The sequence below is a fragment of the Eumetopias jubatus genome, unplaced genomic scaffold (assembly GCF_037043125.1).
Source record: "Eumetopias jubatus isolate StellerSeaLion01/CBP00866 unplaced genomic scaffold, mEumJub1_p1.0 scaffold_5, whole genome shotgun sequence".
NCBI lineage: Eukaryota > Metazoa > Chordata > Mammalia > Carnivora > Otariidae > Eumetopias > Eumetopias jubatus.
In genome coordinates this window covers 25,390,031-25,412,562 of record NW_028274811.1, presented here as the reverse complement: position 1 = coordinate 25,412,562, position 22,532 = coordinate 25,390,031, and the positions used below count along the sequence as shown (strand labels likewise).

The 22,532-nt window shown below is 37.0% G+C and overlaps 1 protein-coding gene across 11 annotated transcripts in view; it reads left to right on the top strand.

The window, feature by feature from the left end:
- The window catches only part of RAPGEF6 (Rap guanine nucleotide exchange factor 6), a 209,555-nt gene that overhangs the window by 3,289 nt on the left and 183,734 nt on the right, over nt 1-22,532 (top strand). For all 11 annotated transcript variants that reach the window (XM_028103455.2, XM_028103454.2, XM_088023257.1 and 8 more), the window contains exons 2-3: nt 18,635-18,705; nt 19,937-19,993. In XM_028103455.2, coding sequence (XP_027959256.1) covers nt 18,635-18,705; nt 19,937-19,993 — 128 coding nt within the window. The remainder of the gene's footprint in view (nt 1-18,634; nt 18,706-19,936; nt 19,994-22,532) is intronic.

The following is a 22,532-nucleotide window of genomic DNA, read 5'->3' as shown; positions in this document are numbered from 1 at the left end:
ACTAGATGAAATTACCAAGGCGGTGAGTGAGAAGAGAAGAGGACCACAGACAGCCCCATGGCACAGATGATTACTACAGCATTAGGGGAGAAGAGCAGAGACCAGCAAAAGAGAATGAGTGGGAGCAAACAGTGCAGGAGAAGAAAAGCCAAGCGAATAAAGTGTGTAATAGAAGGGGATAAAATACATTCAACTTATTTTTTCTTGAATGCTTAGTGGGTGCAAAGCATTATGAAAAAATAGACAAATAGGTAAGAATCACTGTCTTATAATCTTGTAATCAGATGTTTGCAGTGTGTAATGAGTATAGAAAGTCTTCTATTTGTTTCTGGGACAAAATTAATAGTCTCTTTATTTTGAACCATCTGTTGGCCTTACGTGAAACTCTCATCTCAGACTTAATCTTAGTGAGCCAGACATGGAATGTGGAATCGTGTTGTACAGTATATATCACTTAGAACTGTGTTCTAACACAGTTTTTACTTTCTTTCTATTTCTCCTACTTCGTAGTTCCAGCTTCATAGCCCGTTGTCTTTCCTGAGCTAGTTCTCTGATTTCCTTTTCCACTTCACAAAGATTTTTTTTTAAGTGGAAATTTTTAGACTTAAGTACTCTGCGAAGCTAAGTGCTCTGCATCAATGAAAGCTGTTAAGGTACTCATTTTGAGTCCTTCTAGCAAAATTAAAGATAGTACAGTCAAAATTAAGGTCTTGAATTTGGCCCTTCCTCAACTCAGTCCATATGCAACACCATTCTTTGTCGATAACCTTTCTTTTTTTTACCTCAGTGAGCTCCTTATCTTAACTCTTGGGGTTTATTTCCATAAGTGTTTAAGATCATGCTTTGCATGTACTAAATAATGAATAAATGTGTTAAAACAAAATTTAGAATTCATTTTGTATAGTCCTCCTGTTAAAAAGATAATAGTTTTTATCGATAGAACTGTTGATTTTGTACTTCCTGGGAAGCCTCTTTCAGCAACTTGGCTTCACTTAATATTTATAGGCTGACACCTGGTCCTTTTTACCCCCTTTCATGTGCTTTGGATCCATACATCCATTAAATTGTCCTCCAGGTTCTTTAATCAGTAGTCCTAAATTGAAGCCTCATCATTCCCTCTTAATATTCTATTGGTGACTGCCCCAGTTGCTCAGGCTAGAAATTCATGTTTCGACTCTTGATTCTCCTTGATAATCTTCTCTCTGTCCAACTGGCCACTAAACCTTGTTGATTTTATGTCCTGAATCTCTTTCTACCTTTTTTCCCCGTGCTCTGCTACCCTCGTTCAGGCCCTTACATCATTTTACCTTTGACTATTGTACTTGAGTCATTTTATTTATTGTTATTTTACTGCCACAGTTTACTTTTTAATACATCTCATCATGTTTCACTCTTGATGAGAATTGCCCACTGCCTAGATAAGTTAGCAATAAGTTATCCAAATCATTTTTGCAAGTTAAAAGAGGTGCTATTAATATTTATGTCAGAATAACAGGTTAAAGAGGGGCTGTCTGAGGTAAACAGTTGTATTATCTCACCTAGGTAAATAAAATTAATATGTCCTTTCATTTAATAAATATGTCAGACATAATACTAAAATACAGTGTTGTAGAAAGAAATTGGATATGGTCCCTGTTCCTCAGTGAGTTAGGAGATGGTCATGGAAACATCAGTAAAATGTTAAGGTTGTTAGTGACAATGGGATACTTTGGACTGCAAGTGGGAAAAGGAAAAACTTTGAGGAGCAGTTAATGGAATCTTAAAAATGGTGAATAGCTGTCTGGATGACATCTAGAAGGGAAGTCATTCCAGGCAGAGAGCAAGAAGAGTGAAGGAAAAGTGTATGTGTAGAACAAGAAGCCACTCTGTAAGCATGCATTCTCAGTTGGGGTGATATCCCCAAAGGGACACAAATTATTACTATTTTTTTAGAAATTTATTTGAGAGAGCATGTGTGCTCGTGCAGGGGGAGGAGCAGAAGGGGAGGGAGAGGGATACACTGACTCTGCCCTGAGTGGGGAGCCCTACATGGGGCTGAATCCCATGACCTAAGCCAAAATCAAGAGTAGGAAGCTTAATTGACCAACTGTCTGAGCCACCCAGGCGCCCCACAAGAATTATTTTTTAGGGGAGTAGTGAAAAAATCTTAGACCTTAGTATGGTTCATCGCTTTACAAGATTTAATTGGGGGTGGGGCAGCATTTTGGAAAAAAATGTCTAAAAATCTTCTTGGAAGGGATGTGATAATAAACTTTGCAAAATACTGTGTATGGTGTGTTGGGGGTTAAATATTAAAGCTGGATATACTAGGGGGTTGAATCATTTCCAGGATTTGAACTTGATTTTACGAATAAAGGAGAAGCATTGGAGGGTTTAAAGCCTGAAAATAAGATCAGCTTTACAAAGATTACTCTGTAGGCGTTGTTGGAGATGTATTGGGGAGAAGAGGGGTGCTATAACTAAAGCAGAAAGGCTTATAGGTAGGGTGAACATACATTTTGTCCAAACCAGGATATGTTTATGAATGAAAGAGAAGACTATTAATGATTATATCAGGATGACAGGGAAACCAGGAGATAGGGTCCTGGTTATAGGAAACAAATGAAGTAGTTCACTTGTGAGATAAGGCAGTTGTCTATGGGAGAATGAGATAGTGAGGAACTACAATTGGCCCAAGTGGTCACTGACTGGAAGTGGGAGTATCTGCCTCCCACCAGGCTTTTTCTTAAAAGTTTGAAATGGACTATTATACACATACGATGAAGTCCACGCATCCTAACTAGATGGCTAGCTAATTTTTTACAGATCTATTTAGTTACCACCCAAATTGGGGTATGGAATATTACCACCTCTCCAGAAACTCCCCCTCTGCCCCTCCCAATCGGTACCCTTTCCAAGAGGAAAGCACTTTTTTGACATCTTTTACCATAAATGTGTTCTGCCCACTTTTGAACTTCATTTGAGTGCAATCATACGATGTATACTATTTGTAGCAACCAAGAGGACTTGGTTTTTTGTGTTTTACCCCTGGACTGGACTTTGAATCACCTGTCTGGGTGATTTCCTTGATCTCCCTCTGCCTGTCCTTCTTATCCTAACTCACCCTTTTGGCTACCCTTTAGAATTGTCTGCCTCACTCTGTTCATACCTACTTTTGAGATAATTGCTTCTCAGCCCCAGAAGCTGCATTTAAGGCCAAGATACACCGTGCCCTTATGTTCCTCTCAAGGTTCCCTAATACCCCAGGTTAAGTCTGGCTTCCTGTCTTTTGCTTGTTGGAAACAGGTTTGGACTGGGTGCAAGAGCAAAACAGGAGTTTAGATGATTTCTAGATTGTTGATTTCGGTAACTGCCCTGTTTAAGAGTGCGTTATTAAGCAGAATTAGGGTGGGAAGAGATTAAGTTTTGGAAGTGGTTTTGGACTCCATGCAAGTGATACAGGTAGGGATATTCTGTAAGAATTTGGAGCTTCAGGTTAAACCAGGCTCTGGGTCTGAGTTGATGTGAGAGTCTCTGGCATTATAGGTGCCTATAGGGTTATAGGTGAAGTCAGGAGATTGGTAGGAATGACAAGGGTGAAAAGCGGTATGAGAGTAGGACAGCCCTTTTGGGTGTTCCACTATTAAAAGGATGGGACAAGGAAAAGAAAACTGCAAAAGAGAGTGAAAAGAAATTGTTAGAGAGGTAGGATGAGAATAGAAGAGTGCGGCTACAAGAGGACTTTTCAGACAGAAATCCCTAATCACTAATGTCAGATACTTTGAGAGTTTAAGAAAAGGAAGGACTTATAAATTCTTTGGATTATGTCTATTAGAATGATTTCACTGGACTGATGAATAAAGATCCTGATTGCAGTGGGTTGAAGAGAATAAGACCCAGGAAAGCAAAGGCAGCAAGTACTTTTTGTGAATTTATATAGAGGTAAAGTCCTCCCTGATCTTCTGCGTGGCACTCGAGTCTTATCATCCCCTCCCCCAAACACATGCATTTTAACTTCCTAAAAAACTGAAACACCTTACTCTCCATCTAGGCTATATATCTCATTGTAGGGAACTTTTTTTTGAATGTCTATGCCTACCCTTTATTTTTTGGGTGAGAACATTTTGGAATGGAGTGTTAAGCATTAGGACTTACAGAGAGCTTCTTAAGTAGTTCTGATATACAGACAGAGGTGAGAAGCATTGTCCATTGTGTCATAGTCTCCTGTCTCTATGCTTTATACAGGTTGGAAAGTATGGTTATAGCAGTGGTTATAGCCCTGGATTTTGCATTTGGGTAAGACTACTTCAGACATAGGCTCCAGCACTGAGACTTTGAGTGATCCTAGGCAAGTTGCCTAACTTTTCTAAGACCAAATATCATTTTGGGATTGTTGTGTGGACTAAATATTTAGCAAGTGCCTGTCATAATAAACACTCAATAAAGGGTAGCATACATATTAGCTTGCCATTTCCTCTGACTGGAAAGCCATCCGCTGACTTGGCAAGTTCAGTCTCCTCACTGAAGTGTGTCATCTCCAGTGCTCATCTGCAAAACTGCAGATATCCTTACTTTTCCACTCCTCAGTGTTCCCAGGATAGTTCACACCTTCCTGCACCATAGTAATTACTGTGGTATGATTACTTGCGTGTTTGTCTATGTGGCTGGAGTATGAGCTCCTTGAAGACAAAGTATCCTAATGTCCCAGTGCATAGTATGCAATACTTAGTACATAGTAGGTATCCACATATTTGTAAATGACTTTAATAAAGAAAAGGAATGTGAAAAATACTGTTTCCCTCTTTTAGTGGTGGTTTCTATTGGTCTAATATTTGAAGTGCTGGGATTAAAAGACTGATGAAGTTTGGCAAAAATGGCCAAATTTGCTATTAATACTCTAATTAAAATATGAATAAAGTACAGTTGCCATAAAGAGACTGTTTTACCTGGCACTTCTTCATAAACAATACAGATAGAAGAAATGTCATACCTTGAAACAGGAACTTCTTTTTTGTACGGTTTTTAAGACACACGAAAAACAAATGTGCAGGAAATTCTGAGAGAAATAAAGATAAATATCGGTTTTAATTGCTCATATGATTTTAACCAGATGACTTAAAATTGTTCCTGGGTAAAAATTACATGCTCAGCTAGGTGCTAATATAATTACCTTTTTACAGTCAGAAAAAGGTTTTAAAAAAAACAAACCTAGCGTATTTTTGTTGGAAAAAGTTGAAGAGGTGGCTAGGACTGTAAGAATGTAAAACGTAGTATTTTTGTAGTTTTAATCCATTTCAGAATTTAGAATAATCCTTAAATGTACACTTGTGGAGGTTTTTTCCTGAATTGGCGAAAGTGCACCATTGTGCTTGGAATCATTTTAGAGTGAGTCACTGTGCACATCCCTGAGGGTGGCAGAACAAAGATTCTCTTGTGCTTTTCTACAGCAGATGCACATTCAGAGGGTTTTTGGGAAGTAAAAGAACTTATTTATCCTTGTGGGGCCCTGTAGCCTTCATTTGTAAACTCAACTGGATAGAAAGAGAATATAGATCTGGATGGGGCCTTCATTAGACAGCATCTCTTCTAGGCATCTCACTGTACATGTATTAGAGATTCCTACCTTGAGGAAAAAACTGTGGCCATTCAGGAGTTTGGACATCATAAAATTTTGTTTTGAAGAGAGTGAGGAGCTTCCCCAAGAGAATTCAACAAAAGTGAGGAGCAGCCAGGCATGATGAGAAGTCCTCTTCTTTGGAAGGGATGGAGTGATTGTGAGCTCTGTGACATTGTGGTTATTATTTGGCTTGACCCTGGACCTGTTAAACTGAGGTCTTGCTGTAAATAAAAAGTGAACAAGCCGCTTTATTGAGAACATGAGATTATGGAGGCCTACGCAGCCCCTGTTTGGTGTTCTCCACTATTAGGCCCTCTCCACTACTTTGCCATAAACTAAAGCTTTGGCAGCTGGCGGGCTTCAGGCTTTGTCATGTGGCAGAGATGGTGGGGCTCATTGGACAGGGCACTTAGTACGCAGCTAAAGTAGCAACGCTGCCAGCATGTATTTGTGAACTGTGTATATAGCACTTCTAGAAATAGTGTAGCTGGCGAGGTCAAGAGCTGGTGGTAAGAGTTGCATACAGATAAGGAACTGAACTCCTGAGAGGTAAAATGTCTTGCTCAAGGTCACATGATTCATCAGTAACTTCCTCAGTCTAGTAGCACCCCCCTGCTTTCTTTATAGCAGAACAGTGAACTTTAGGTTATGTTTTAAGCTTTGAACTTTAGTCATCTTTACAGATGCCTAATATTTTCCTGAATAAATTTGCCTTGTTTTATCTTCCCTGTGCTATATGCAGTACTTAAAGGTGCTGTGTAAATTTAATGGAAGTTTAGAATTCTCAAGTTTTATGTAGGATGAAAACAGGTGTACTTGATATCTGTGCCAGTGGTTTCTTACACCATTCTCTTTTATAACTTAAACTTTTGTTTTCAGAGGGTGGTAGCGTATTCCATTTTGGCTTTTTAAAAGCATTCGAGTAATAGGAAAAGGCTTCATCACAGATTGTTTTTACCAAAGAGTTTGTGTCACAAGTGCCAGCTGGAGTTGGGAGTATTTATGAGCTCTTTAAACGAGGCCGCGTTGAATACATACTTTTTTTGAGGAAGAGTGCCTAATGTATATTTGTGTGGTAAATGTTTTTTAAGTACTTTTTTAAGTACCAAGGATACAAGATTAAAGTTCTTTCTTTATGGGAGGAGATAGGCAAATACACAGTTAAAATACTGCCGAAGTACTGTGATAGATGTGAAATGAAGCCTTCAGGAGTGTATAGGAGGACTTTGGGGAGAGAAGAGTAAGGAGTAGGCAGGTGTCATTCATGCTGTTTTGGAAAAGGGAATCCTGACTTGAGTATAGATTAGAATATGTAAATGTTAGGTGAAGAAGGGATAGTATGTGTTTCCTGAAAAGGGAACAGTATCTGTCAAGGCTACGAGATGAGCTTGGCACAAACATGCAAGTTGCCTGGGTAGGTGAGTAGTACAAGATAGGACGCTAGAGGCATGGCCAGGATCCAGATCATGAAGGACTGTTTTCTCTTTAAGAAGTTTATATTTGCTTTTTGGAAAGATAACTCTGGCAGGACTATGAAGAGTGGATTACAGGGTGTCAGACTTAGATGCAAGCAGGCTTTTTTCTGTTACCCAGTGAGAAATAATAAATCCCCAAATTGCTCCAGGTGGGATGGTGAAATAGAGTTGACATTTATTAAATAGAATTGACAAATTTCTGGCCAGAATCATTGTAGAAGAGTGTATCACCTAAATCAGGGAACCTAGGAGGAAGACACAGGAGTATAAATAATGAGTTTAGCTTTGCATTTATTGCATTTGAGATGCTGATGGATCTCCCAGGTGAAAGTCTTCATTATGCTCTAGAATGTGTAGGTTCTAAGTTTTGCTAGAGAGCTCTGGGCTAGAAATACAAATATGGGTGTCATTAACATGTATATGGTAGTTGAAACTATGGATGTGGAGGATTTTACTGGTAGTAGGGAGTCTCTAGTAAAGAAAGGGTGGATGTCACAATTATGGGAACATCTATAAACATTCAAGGGAATAAGGCAAAGCCTGTGAAGGAGACTCAGGAGCACCTAGAGCAGAAAGGTAATAATAGCAATAATAACGGCTAAGATTTATATGCTGTGGTGCTTATTAGATGCCTGTCACTTTAAAAAAGAAAAAACCCTTTATACATATTTAATCCTTCCAAAAACACTCTGAAAGAAGGTGTTATCCGCATTTTACATATAGGGAAGCCGAATCACAGACTAACTTGCCTAAGTTCACACAACTAGGAAACCATGGAGTCAGGATTCAAATCTAGGTGTTCTAATTTCACATTATGTGCTTGTAGTTGTTACTAAATGTTTTCCATCGGGACAGGAACCCAGAGAGAACCATATTACAGAAGGGATGGGAGGAAAAGAGTTTTAGGAGGGAGGAGTGAATGAGTGATGAATATGTCAGCAAATACTATAAAAAAAATTATGGAGAGAGAAAAGTGCATGTGAAACTTGGAATTAATCTTGGGTGACTGCATAATACATAGTGGGACCAGACAGGTGAACTTCAGCCTAAACTTTGACCTTAGAAGAAATTAGATGCTTGATCTTTTGATACATTATTTCAGAGGTTAATTATTGGAGTTCTAATGTGTAAGCATAATATTTGGGATTTTCATCTCTAAAAATTTCACGCTATAACTTTTTAGTGTTAGAGTTTTTATTAATAAAATTTAATGTTCAGGTAATTTAGTTAAGCAATGTGTTTTAATCTACAAATAAAAAGTTCTAGTTTACTTTAAGAAATGTATACCCAGATGTATAGTGAGATAAGACTAAATTCTGATACAGTGATGGAACGAGGTGAGCTTTCCTGGGAGAGAGAACATTCCTGTTTCCAGAGAACATTCCTGGGAGCAGTGTGTCATGGACACAGGTCAACATATGGTGATGATTGGGGATGCATAGGAACAGATAATGAAAAAAAGAATGCAGGTCATTAAATGAGACTTGAAGTTTAGGGAAAGCTAGAAATGTCTGTCACCCTATGGAATAAACAGGAAACAGTCATGTGTTACCCCCCATCTTTCTGTTTTGAGAAATTCAAAACTACAGAAACATGGGAAGAATAGTATCCTCCCCCCCTTTTTTTTTGGTCCTGTACTATATACTCTTCACCCAGAACGATAATTTGCCTTATTTATCTTATGTCCTTCTCTCTAGCATATACTTTATTTTGCTAAACCATTTGAAAGTGAACTGCAGACCTGATAACAGTTCACCCCTCACCATATCTTTAAGATGTCTCTTATATTTTACAATCTAGGATGCAGTCAGGGTACATTACATTTGGTTGTTAGGTTTTTTAAGTCTTCTTTATTTTTTTTAAGTTTATTTAAGTAATCTGTACACCCAGTGTGGGGCTTGAACTCACAACCCTGAGATCAAGAGTCACATGCTCTTCTGATTAAGGCAGCCAGGTGCCCTTAGTCTTCTTTAAGAGAGAACAGTTCTCCTGCCTTTTTCTTTCTTTCATAAATATGACTTAGGAAGAATCTGGCCGGTTGTCTTTTAGAATGTGTCATAATTTGGGGGCGCCTGGGTGGCTCAGTCGTTAAGCGTCTGCCTTTGGCTCAGGTCATGGTCCCAGGGCCCTGGGATCAAGCCCTACATCGGGCTCCCTGCTTGGCGGGAAGCCTGCTTCTCCCTCCCCCACTCCTCCTGCCTGTGTTCCCTCTCTTGCTGTCTCTCTCTGTCAAATAAATAAAATCTTAAAAAAAAAAATACATCATAACTTAATTTCACCTAGTTTTTCATGGTGAGATTTAGGTGAAATTATTTTCTTGAGGAACTATATGGGTGATGTTCTGTACTTTTTTTTTTTAAGTTTATTTATTTATTCTTAAGTAATCTTTACACCCAACCTGGGGCTTGAACTCACAACCTGGGATCAAGTCACATGGTCTTCCGACTGAGCCAGCCAGACTCTCCGTGATGTTCTGTACTTTGAATATTGTCACATCAGAAGGCATGTTATCTGTTCTTTCCATTATGGGGGATGCAAAATTTGATTACCTGTATCTCTTTGTTGTAAAGGTACAGTGCTGCAAGTTTGAATTGATCCTTGAGGTGATACTTTGCCAAAGGGTAGATAAATATCTTGTCTTTCAACAGTGTTGGACCCATTGGCTTTAGCATGTTGATGATCTTTGCTTAAATAACTTACTTTGCTGTTACAAAGTGATAATTTTCTAATTGTATATTTCTCCTACAGTTATAGAAGAACTTTCCCACTTTTCCCTGTCCTCCTTCTCCTTTAAAAAAAAAAAGACTTTCAAGGATTATTTTTGTATTTTTAATATTTTCATTCTTTTTGATTATTAGATTACCCCAAATTTAGCCAGTGGAAGCCCTTTCAAAGTTCTCTCCTATGTCCTTTGGACATGACCCCATTAGTCTTTAAGTAATCTTTCTGGCACAAAAAGATATTCCAGGCTTGTACTTTCCGTGTCCTAGTTGAAATCAGCCACTTACCCAAGGAACCCTGGTTCTTTTAGTAGGAAATGGTATTTAGAAACAAGGGGCTGGGCTCCAGGTGTCGTTAAGTGTTGTGTAGCTCTTTACTGCCATTTTGCAGAATATATTTACACCACATGGATGAGAAAACCAATGGAATAGAATTCTATGTTTAATGTATGGTGTTTTAGCTCGGAGCTATTGTGAAAAACATTAAAAATAGCTTTAATAGTGTGCTGAATGTAATTTAATCATTGTTTTGTAATTTTATAATGCGTACCTATATATAAACACATAATGCTAACATTTGTTAACTCTTCACCATGTGATAGTCTCTGCGCTACACACTTAACATTTACCTTTGAACATAAAATGTTCAAAGGGAGGTATTTTATCATTCCTTTTGTACAGAGAATAAACGTTAAGCAAATAATCCAAGATAACTGGTTAGTAACTGATAAAGGCATAGTTTGAACCCAGGTCTGTCTCCAGATTTCCAGGTTTACTACATTGTTATTCCATCTTCAGCCTAACATTGATTTGTAGAGATTCCTCACCATAAGTTTTTATGTATAGACCTGTAGCTGCAGAATATATCTTGGAATTGAATCTGTACTGCTCTTAGGATCCACCCTGAGATTTTTTTTTCATTGTTAAAATTTGAGCGATGTACTTGCTTTCCAGGTGAAGAAGGAGATAATTGAGTAAAATATCTTCATTAATGAGTATTTTAAGTAATTGATGTATTGAAAGTTGCATGTGATGACAAGAAATTCGTTAGTTTTAGAGTTGAAGAAACAGAAAAATATAGTTACTTTAAGCATTCCAGTATAAGTTTTCCAAGTTTTGGTTGGGGTTTCTAAGCATGTGTAGAATGGCCATCAGTAGAATTGAAAGATGGAGTTACTCCAGGAGCAGCACACTGCCTTGGCACAATCTCCTTAATTAGAAGGTATACTTAAAAGGATCTTGTTAATTCCTCATACAGAGCTGCAGATTAGAATTTAATATTTCATTTTAAAATGAAATTGAACCAATAGGATATGCCTACAGTGAATTCATTAGGTTTGGAATGTTTGAAGGGTGTAAAAAGAAAGCTGTTTTGTTGTAGGATGGCAGTATTACCACCCACCTCAGCTTGCCCACCTTCACTCACATAACTGGCTGAGAGGGTATGGTTGATCTGTTTTAGGAAGCTCTGAGTCATCACCGCTTCCTCACCATTTTTTGCCCAAGTGGAACCCGATATTTTATTCCCTAACCCAGAGCTGGTATTTGTTCTTCTAATAGCTCTGGTTAATTTCTGCAGTATATTGTAGTTTCAGAACAGGTGGCTCATTCTGGTATTGCTGATCTGAAATGTCATGACTTCCTAGTTTTTCCATCTTCATCATGACCTCCCTCTTTCAGGCTCTGTAGAGCAGCTTTCAAGTGTGCACTGTGTAAATGATTAATACCTCCTTGAATGTACCATTTAAATTTTTTACTAACAAGAAGTATTTATAAGACTTACGGCCTGTTTCTGTCAAGTTTTTTTATTTGTTTTGACTTTCTATAATAGCTTTTATTGGTCTTGGACACACCAAGCCTGATAATACTACCACAAGCCTGTCTCAGAGATAGTTGGTACAAAAACTATGAGAAACCAGGGTGCCTGGCTGGCTCAGTCGGTAGAGCATGCTACTTTTGATCTTGGGGCTGTGAGTTTGAGCCCCACATTGAGCGTGGAGCCTGCTTAAAACAAAACAAAAAAAACCTACAAGAAACTCCTTTCTATGCCCAGCTTTACACACTCAACAACTACTTGCTGTCCCATTTAAACATAATACCATAACCACCCACATCATGTGGGAGAATTAGCCAGTTTACTACTACAATCGTCCTTTGTTCTGGGAGCGTCTTTTCTGTTCTTTCTTGAGTGCTTAGCATCTTATGACCCTCAAACTTAGGGACCAGGATTTACTAGGCATCTCAGTGATGAATTCCCTTTCTCATTAATAGGTTATCAGCCAAATAACAGAGTGGCATACATCCTACCTGTCAACCAGTGGTTGTCAAACTTTAGTATGCATCAGAACTACCTAGAGCCCTTATTAAACCACAAATTGCTGGGAGCTACACCAGAGATTCTGATTAACTAAGTCTGGAATGGGGCCTGAGAATTTGCATTTTTACCAGTTTCCCAGGTGAGGCTGATGGTGCTGGTCTAAGGGTCTGTCAGGGTTGTAAACTTAAACAGAGCCCAGTTCTGTCCACTTTAAAGAAAAGGTATAAAAGGATACTGGGTAGCTACAGAATTGCTGGGATTACTGGAGAAGTAGACTTGGGCCTAGACAACCATGTTCATACTCCTAACCCAAGCAGTCCACTACTTGGACTGTTGACCACCTACACTATATACTGCATATGTTGACTGACCCTGCTGCTACCACTAACTGCCAACATGGATTGTGTGCAGTTCTTGTTTGTCAGTACCACTGTATTCTAAGTTTTGGACATGTGTGTCTGATTAGTAGCACTTGGATCATTTGTCCATGCCCTAATTTTATGTGAGGTTGGAAAAATGAAAATCTGGTGTTTTCAGCTTCCACCAAAATTCATAAGCTGAAGTATTCTCTAAAGAGTTCATTCATGGCTTGACTTCCTTGGTGGATATTTTTGACCATCTGCATTTTAGTAGTTGGCAAAATATGGCCTGCAGGCCAAATTAGCCTACCAACTATTCTATAATAAGACTTTTTTGGAATGCAGCCACATCCATTCATTTACCTACATTTTTATGGTTTTCATGATACAAAGGAAAAGTTAAATAGTTGTGACAAAACTCATATGACCTAAAAAGCCTAGAATATTTACTGTCTTACCCTTTATAGAAAAAGTTTGCCAACCCCTGATAGGAATAATGCTAATATTTCTATTTGGGTCCACGCAGTCAGCATTTATAGATGCTGTTGGAGAACTACATGTTCATTTGGCCACATTGTCCCTCTGAAATAAAATTGAAGGGAACTAACAGTAAAAACTTACAGATATTTGAAGAAGGGCTTTTATTTTATTTTATTTTTTTTTAAAGATTTTATTTATTTGAGAGAGAGAGAGTGAGAGACAGAGCACGAGAGGGAAGAGGGTCAGAGGGAGAAGCAGACTCCCCGCTGAGCAGGGAGCTCGATGTGGGACTCGATCCCGGGACTCCAGGATCATGACCTGAGCCAAAGGCAGTCGCTTAACCAACTGAGTCACCCAGGCGCCCAGGGCTTTTAGAATCTAAAATTGATAAACTTCGTCAGCCTGTCTTTACGCAGAGAACTGAAGAATCACATATATATTTCAAGAACTTGTGAATTATATTCTTGCTTAGAGTTTAAAATTGAGAAGTGAATTCCAAATTCTTCGTCAACTATTAATGGCGTTATCGATGTTGTTCCCAAAATGTCCTCTGAATTGAGAACAGAAATTATATGACATAAATTTAGTGGAGAAGCTGAGAAAATTCTGGCACTTTTTGACACTAGCCTATCCTCATTTGGCAGGTCACATTATGGGAGTTCTAACTTGTTTGCCACTAAAACAAAATTAGCTTTATGTCAGAAATAAATTGCACATTTCCATAGGATAGGCATTTTGGGTTATGATGACTTTTAACATAAAGGGTGGGGCCCCAGCAGCTATGTATGTGTGGCCACACCTATAAGAAAAAGGAGAGAGGGGGAAAAAAAAAAGACCCAGACTGGGTGAGAACTAATATTGTTCTCATTCACAAGGATGTGTTATATATGAGAGAGAATACAAGGATATCTACAAAATACGAGATTTATTAAGGTTTACAGTATACATCTTATATTTATCCCAGTCTGTCTTCAAGTGAGATTATACTATTTCACCTGTAGTGTAAGAACCTTACAACAGTGCATTGCCATTTTTACCTCCTGTCCTTTGTGCTCTTACTGAGATACATTTTAGTTGTATGCATAGTGTAAGCCCACAGCACATTTTTGTTGTCATCTTTTTTGTTAATGTTTTTTATTTTTTTGAAAATTTTATTATTTAGTGCTCGTTCATGCTCACAAGCAGGGGGAGGGACACTAGAAGAGGGAGGTGGGAGACAAAGAATCCCTGGCAGAATCCATGCCGAGCTCAGAGCCCAACACGGATATCAGGGATCCATCCCATCACCCCAAGATCATGATTGGAGCAGACCAAGAGTCTGGCATGCTCAACTGACTGAGCCACCCAGGTGCCCTTTTTGTTAATGCTTTTTAAGCTGATTATTGTTTAAATAATTAGAAAAAAATATTTTTCCATGTAGTTTCCGTTTTCATTTATCTTCATTCCTTTGTGTAGTTTCAATTTCCATCTGGTATTTTTCCTCCTTTATGAAGGACTTTTAGCATTTCTTTTATAGGGTAGGTCTGCAGGTGATTAATGCATTCAGACTTTATATATGTGAAAAATATTTTCCCTTTGTTTTTGAGAGCTGTTTTGACTGGCAATAGAAATCTAGGTTGATAGATTGTTTTTCTTTTGTGACTTTAAAGATTTACTACAGTAGTTGTCTGGATTGCATTGTTTTTGACGAGAAGCCTGCTGTAATTCTAATCTTTATGTAATTTATCTTGTTTCTTGAGCTGCTTTTACAGTTTTGTCCTCATCATTTTTTAAAAGCAGTTTAATCTTGATGTGCTTTGGTGCTGTTTTCCTAGTATTTCTTGTGCTTGGGGTTTGTTGAACTTCCTGGATGTGTAAGTTTATAGTTCTCATCAAAAAGGGGATATTTTCCATAATTCATTTTTTTTCCTTTGTTCTCCCTCTGCCTTGAAGTGACACCAGTTACAGTTTTGTTAGGCTGCTTGAAGTTGTTCCACAATTCATTAGTGCTCTGTTCAAGTTTTTTCCATCTTTTTCTGTTTTCTTTTTGCTTTCTATTCTTGTGTATACAAGTTTATTAACCTCTTCTTCTGCAAGGTCTTATTGTGCTATTCATCCCATCCAGTGTATTATACATCTCAGATACTGTTTTCATCTCTGAAGTTTTTTTAATGTCCTTTCTTACATGCTTAATCTTTTCTGTATCTTCCTGAATATATGGAATATAATTTTAATAAGTTTTAAATGGTTTTTCTTATTCTGTTATCTGTGTAATTGGTAAATGGGTTTTAATTGATTTTTCTTCTCATTATGAGTCATTTTTTTCCCTCCTCTGCATGCCTGGTAATTTTTGATTGAATACCAGAGATTGTGATCTTTTACGTTTTTATGTACTGGAGTTTTCATATTTCTTATAAATATTACTCAACTTTGTTCTGGGACACAATTAAGTGACTTGGAAGTTATTTGATTCTTTTGGGCTTTTTTTTGAGCTGTGTTTGTAGTGCCAGAGTAGAGTTTAATCTATGTTTAATTTTGCCCCAATATTGAGTCCAAAGCCTTCTGAGTACTCAACTAAATGCACGGTGAATTATGAGACTTTCTATTCTGCCTGATGGAAATAGGAACTCTTTGTGTCCCTGTGTAAATTTTAGGTATATGTTCCCTCTGATCCAGGGTGTTCACCTCAGCACTATGGACATTTTGGCCCAGATAATCCTTTATTCTGGGTCCTTGTCCTGTGCATTGGAGGATGTTTACTAACATCTTTGGCTTCTAGTCACTTGAAGCTAGTAGCACCACTCCCTACCTCCACACTAAATTGTGACAACCCAAAATGTCTCTAGATACTGCTCTTGTCATCCAGGGGACAAAAATCATTCCTGGTTGAGGACTTATTTAATTCTTTCAAATAATTCTTTCCCTGAGTTCTTTTTTTTTTTTTTCCACCTGATAGGATGATCAGTACTCAATTTAAGACTTGAGCACCTTCTGTAGGTTTCCAGAACATACTTTTATCTCTGTGTAACACACTTTCTCATATTCTGCAAACTCTAGCCAGTTTCTGCTCTCTAGACTGCACCCTCCTTCTCCTCAACTAAAGATACTGGCAGGCAGTAAGGTACCATCATATGAATCATCTCATTTGTTTCTCTTCTCTCAGGTGTTAAATGGTCTTGTTTCCTGATGTCTTACCTCATGAAAAAAAAGTTTCATATATTTATTTTGATTTTTAGTTGATTACGGTAGAAGGTAAGTCCAGTCCCTCTTACTCTATCTTGACCTAAAGTTGAAGCCCCAACATTTTGTTAATAGGAGATGTCCTGAAATGCGCCTGATCACTGCACCCCTAAAAACACACAAGTGATAGTTCTTTGATTCCTCATGGAGTTTATTGCCCACTTTCTGGAGTATGCGTGTGTTACCAAGGACTGCAGGGTACCAGCCTCTTCTTGGTCATTCTCTTGTTCTTTCTGTCCATTCAGCAAGATAGCAACTATGTAATGGGTCAGAAGGTCTAGATATTTTCACATTGTGTTATGTTAGAGTGACAGAGTTAATCGCTTCTTGGCCTTTTGGCTCAGATCAAGTGAGAGTGAGAGTGTTAAAATAGCCCTAAGGAAAAACTAAGTTAATATTGTCTTACATGAATGCAGACGGTTTCTGATGATCTTTTGTAATGGAAATGGAAAAAAATGTATTCACCAAATCAATACCTGAGGCTTAATCAGTTCCAGCAACAATGTTATGTTGAGACTATTGGTTGGAATGTGGTTGTCTGTGGCAATTTGTAAGCTTTTTTTTTTTTTTTTTTTTTTTTTTTTTTTTAAGGATACGTTTACTTTCTGAGGACAGTATATGGTAGGGACCTTCACCATTGAATACTCTTTACTGGACGCCCTAGTCTTTGCTGTCCTTTGCCTATATGGAAGCAATATTATCTTTTATTTACTGTTTTCTTCTGGAGAATGGGATATTTGCAATTTCGGAGGCTTCCACTTGGCTTTTTCCACTATATCATGGACCCATTTTGGGGGTTATTTTAACTAACAAGTATATACATTCTAATTATAAACTCAGGAATTTGAGAGGGACTCTTAGATGGATTTGCAAGCTCAGTAAGTTCACTATGAGCTAGACTTTGGCAAGGACTTTATTACTTTAATTCAGAAGGTTTTTACTGGGTGGTTGGTTCTTTTGTTCCACAGAACCTCAGCTGGGATCATTCTCTCAGTTCCATTCATCTACTGGTCTAAGAAGACATCACTTACATATCTGATGCTTTGGTGCTGTTCCACGTGGCATTTCTCCATGAGAGACTAGTGGGCTTCCTCACATCATTGGTGGTCTCAGGGTACTTGAATCGTACAAGTCACACATCTTTACCTCTGCCACATTCTTTTGATCCGAACAAATCAAAGGACCAACCAGGTTCTTGGGGAAGGCACATAAGATTCCAATTTTTGATGGAGTGGTAAGGTCCTATTGAAAGAGCATATAAGATGACAAATACCATTGTAGCCATCTTTGGAAATATTAATTTACCATATCACTACTCTTACCTGCTGTCATCAAGAATTTTATAGACCTTTCTCATTTGTTATGGTTTTCCCTTTTAATTTATCCTTTGTATATGTATATAGAAAAAAATATTTTTCACTCCATTTTCCTAAGGATTTAGCAGAGATGGTGTGGTCATTGAATCTATCATGGTTAGTTACTAGTTGTAATTTTTGGAATGACAGATTATGGCTCTTTTTCTTAATGACTCCATGTTTTCTTATTAATCTGTTAAAAAGGTTGTCTTAGCTGTCTTTTTCTCCTGTCATCTGATAATTCTCTTAGCCAATTGCATGTCAAAGCAGGAGGGCAATGTTGGGGAGTTGCCTGTCCTGGTATAAAGGCATTGTTCCTTATAAGAGAATAAGGAGGTACCTTTTATATAGAGAATTTAAGCTTGTTTATAATCTCTGTGCACCAGCATTCTACATAAGTGGTAAAGTAGACCATTCTGTCAGGAATTTGGGCTGTTTCCGCATTCTTCCTTTTACTCTGCCGCTCCTCTAGGCTGAGATTATACTGTATCATACTGGGAGTTTTGATACCTAGTTATCTGAGGACTAGAGAAAAGTTCCCTGCCTCTCTCACACAGTAACAGGGTTGTCCCACTGGACTTTTTTTGTTAGTGGTTGATTAATATCACTTTGGGTCTCTTTAGAAAGAGATTTTTTAGAAAGTCATATTTTTAGAGGAATATTGACAAATTGGGTCCTGTCCAGAGGAGGTTAGCCAGGATGCTTTTAAAGATGTGGAACCTGCAAATACTGAGACTGCATAATCTGGAGGAAATAATAAATTAAAAGCTTATGACAGTATGGTAATTCTTTTTGAATAGTTGGGTGTCACTGAGGAAGAAGGGTTATATCTGTTTAGAAATGAAATAGACTTTCATATGAAATGAGAAGTTTTTGATTTCTGGCATTGCTTGAGTAGAGGCTGTCAGCTATCCTGAAGAGGGAGGGGTTCCTGTATGAGTGGAAGTAGCTCTTTACCTTTTCAGATTTCTTTTAATTCAGAGATTTTATTAATCTTCCATAGTTAATAGTATTGTCATAAATAGTTGTTGGCTTAAAATCGGAATTGTGGGGTGTTAAGATATTTTGAAAAATACATTTGAAAAATAATCTAAATTTTTTTCTGTTCTCCAGGATTTAAATATTATTTATTCTTATCTTCATGGAATGGAAATATTATCAAATCTCAGGGAACATCAGCTTAGGTAAGTGTGATGCTCTGTTTAAGAGCTTTTGTGATGGAGTTATTCAAATGGGTTTGGTTAATTACGGGGCCAAATTATTTGGGGGCTTTTTGTAGGACAGGCTTAGGACTTTGGATTTTCTCATCACAGTTTTCCTTAGTCACAGGGCCTTGAGCAAATCTTAACATCTACGCTGCAGTTTTATCTTCGATGAAATAAAGACAATGAGATTATCTTTGTTACAGTGTTTTGAGGGTTACATGAGAATATTTGAAGCAAAACACAGTGTTCAGTATTTGCTAGCCAGTGAAAACAAAACTGTTAACTTTCTGTAATTCTTTTTGATATTATGTCATGCTTAAGATGGACAGGGTATGATGTAGTGTTGTATTAAAGTGTAAGGATCACAACCCCTGATCTGGTATGAGCTCCTGTGAACAAGACCCATAAACTTTCCAAACCCAGTTTTCCTATTCTGTAAAATGAGATTTCTTTCCTGCTACCTTATGTCATTGTGATTACATTTATAAAAACACTTTTGAGTGTTGTAAAGTGTTTACTGTAGTAACTTTGCATAACATTAATTGAAGTGTAGGTTCCTTCCATAACCAGATCATCCATTACTTTTTCTGGCCCTTGTTTAAGTTTCTGGTTAGGGACTAGACCAGATTGCTAAAATATAATTGTTAGGGCCTATTATTTTCTCTTTTCTGTATAACGTAATTCAGATGTCAGCATGTGTCTGGAAGAAGAAAGCTGAAAACTAGAGCATTTAGTAATACTAAAGGATTTTTAAATGCAATCACATATGTGTGTGTGTGTGTATTCAACAGACTTTGATATGTGTGTGTGTATGCATCTGTTGGGAACTCCCCCCCCCCCCCCGCCAGTAATTTCTTAACAGGAGGAATCAATAGTGAATCAGACAAACGTGTATTTTTCCGTAACAGAAAAGGAACATTGTTCAGTATGAATTGGCAGGTTATACAATGTACATAATAGTATTATATTTGTTGCCTCTTAATATTATCCAGTTGATGTTTTTGAAAATACTGCATTAGATGTATATATTTCTGAACTCTTGGAGAAGTGAAGTTAGTGGTAGATATGATAATTTTATTTTTTATTTTTATTTAATTTTATTAACATATGTATTATTTGATATAATTTTCTGTTGAAGTAATTATAACAGTATTTTTAAAACAAAATTGATAAAATCATTAAATTTTTGCCTTTTTTTTAATATGTTAAGATTAATGTCTGCAAGAGCACGCTATGAGAGATACAGTGGCAATCAAATTCTTTTTTGGTAAGTCCTTAATTAGCTTAAAATAATAGCTTTAATGTTTAAATTTTGACTTTTAGCATTGAAATTTATTTGGAAGGAATTTCTTTAGAGTAGATTGAAATATATTCATAAACTGAAATAGTGCACAAAAAGTTTAATAAATAAAATAGTATGTATTAGTAACTGTTAACCAGGTGAATATAGAGAAAGAACATTTCAGCTCTCCTGAGACTCTAGTCACCTCTCTTGGAAAGGTAATCCAGTTCTGATTTCCATCACCATAGATGAGTTTTAACTCATTTTGAACCCCACATAGATAAAAATTGTTTGGTTAGGCTTTTTTTTTTTTTTTTTAACTTGATAAATGTCTAAGATTCTTCTGTGTTTTTGCATTAATTATTTTTCACTGCTTTACCGTATGTGTAAAAATGACACAATTCATTTATCATTTCCACTCTTGATAGATAGTAGGGTTGTTTCCAGTTTTTTCCTATTGTGAATAATAAACTTTCTGCGAACATTTTGTTCATGTCTTTTTGTGCCCTTATATAGTCATTACTGTTGGGCATATTCTTAGGAATAGAATTATTGGAAATACATGTGATCAAATTTAGGAGAATCTGACATTAGTATCTGATTCACATATTTCATCTTATCTCACTGTGATTTTATATTTCCCTGCTTATTGACGATGATGAATGATTTTCATGTTTTTGTAGGCTATTTGGATAGCTTTTTTATGAAATCTGAGTTTTTAACCATTTTTTAATTGGGTTTTCTGTAGTATTTCGATTAGTAGAAATTTATTTATGAATTCTGTATCCATGTCCTTTGTTGGGATACTTATATTGTATGTATCTTCTCCCACTTTGTGGTTTTCCTTTTTACTCTATTAAAGGCATCCTTTGGAGAGGAAAAATTTCTAACTTTCTCAGTTTTTCTTTTGCAATGAGTGCTTTTCATGTTCTACTTAAAAAACAAAGTCTTTACCTTTCTCAAGATGATGAAAATACTCTTAACTACGTTCTTTCTAAAAATTTTGGCAGCGGTGACCTCTTTTATTATATAGATTCACCTGGTATATTGGGATGGTATTAACTTTCGTGTTTCTTTACCAGCCCATTATATTAATCACTTTTTGAAAGCATTAAACTGGACTCATAAGGATTTTAATACCTATCTTGATTCATTTGTTGATCCATTCATTTATTATTAAAAGCTTGTCTGCTATACATTATGCTTACCTTTGTGTAGCGTGGTGGGGAGACATAGTGTTTGTCTTTATTGAGCTTATTGTTGAGTGGAGTAGAGAAAATTAAGAGTTAAACATATTTAAGTGCTATCAAGGAAAAGAATAGATAAATAGATCATTGGAACAGAATTGAGAGCCCAGAAGTAAACCCTTGTATTTAGGAAGTTTTTTTTTTTTTTTTAATGGCCTCCAGCTAAGATTTGTCCGTAGTGTGGGTATAACACAATTGAGGATTAAAAAGGAACCACCGATGAACAGTTCATTTATGACGAAGGTGCTAAAGCATTTCAGAGAGGACAGCATAGTTTTTCAGCAAATGATGTTCGATTAATTGAGTATTTACTTGCAAAAAGTTAATTTAGACCCTTACCTTACATCATACTAAATTAATACATACAAAAATTAATGAGCTGTCACTTTACAGCCATTAGAATAGCCACAGTCAAAAATGTAGAGAGTAGCAAGTATTGGCACCAATAGGTAACAACTGGAATCCTCATGTGTTGGTGGTGTGGATGTTAAATGACAGAGTTATTGTAGGAAACAGTGGCTGTTTCTCAAAAAGTTAAACAATTTTACCACGTGACCCACTAATTCCACTTTTGCATAGTTATACTAGAGAAATGAAAGCATACGCATACAGACTGTACACAGATGTTCTTAGTAGTGCTATTTGTATTTCCAGCCTAAAACCAGAAATGATCAAAATTTTTGATGAATGGATAAATAAAATGTCATGTATCTGTATAGTGGAATACTATTTGGCAATAAAAAAGGAATAAAGCATTTATATATACTGCAACATGAATAAACCTCAAAAACATGCTAAGTGGAAGAAGCAAGGAAGAAACACCATCTATTACATGATCCCATTTATATGAACTGTCCAGGAAAGCCACATCTATAGAGACAGAGCATGTTATTGGCTAAGAACATAAAGAAGTGTTCTAAAACTGGATTGTGGTGATCTTTGCACAGTTCTTTTAAGTTTCATGAAAATTGAATTATGCACTTAAATTGGGTAAATTTATGGTATTTAAATTATACCTCAATAAACTGTTCCAAAAATATCAGGAGTTACACAGATCTCTGTCTGGTTAATAATAGAATTTAAAAAGAATGTGGAAGTTAACGAAGAATTTAAATTCAGAGATTGGTGGTGGCAGAGAAGAGAGTGTGTATGGTTGATCTGAACTGGGAAGCAGCCTGGTAGAAAAAGGGAAAGTAAACCAGTGTGTTCAAGCACCATGAGGAAAGAAGAGGAACCAGCAAGAGAGGAGTCTGGAGAAGCAGGTGGAGGCCATCTTA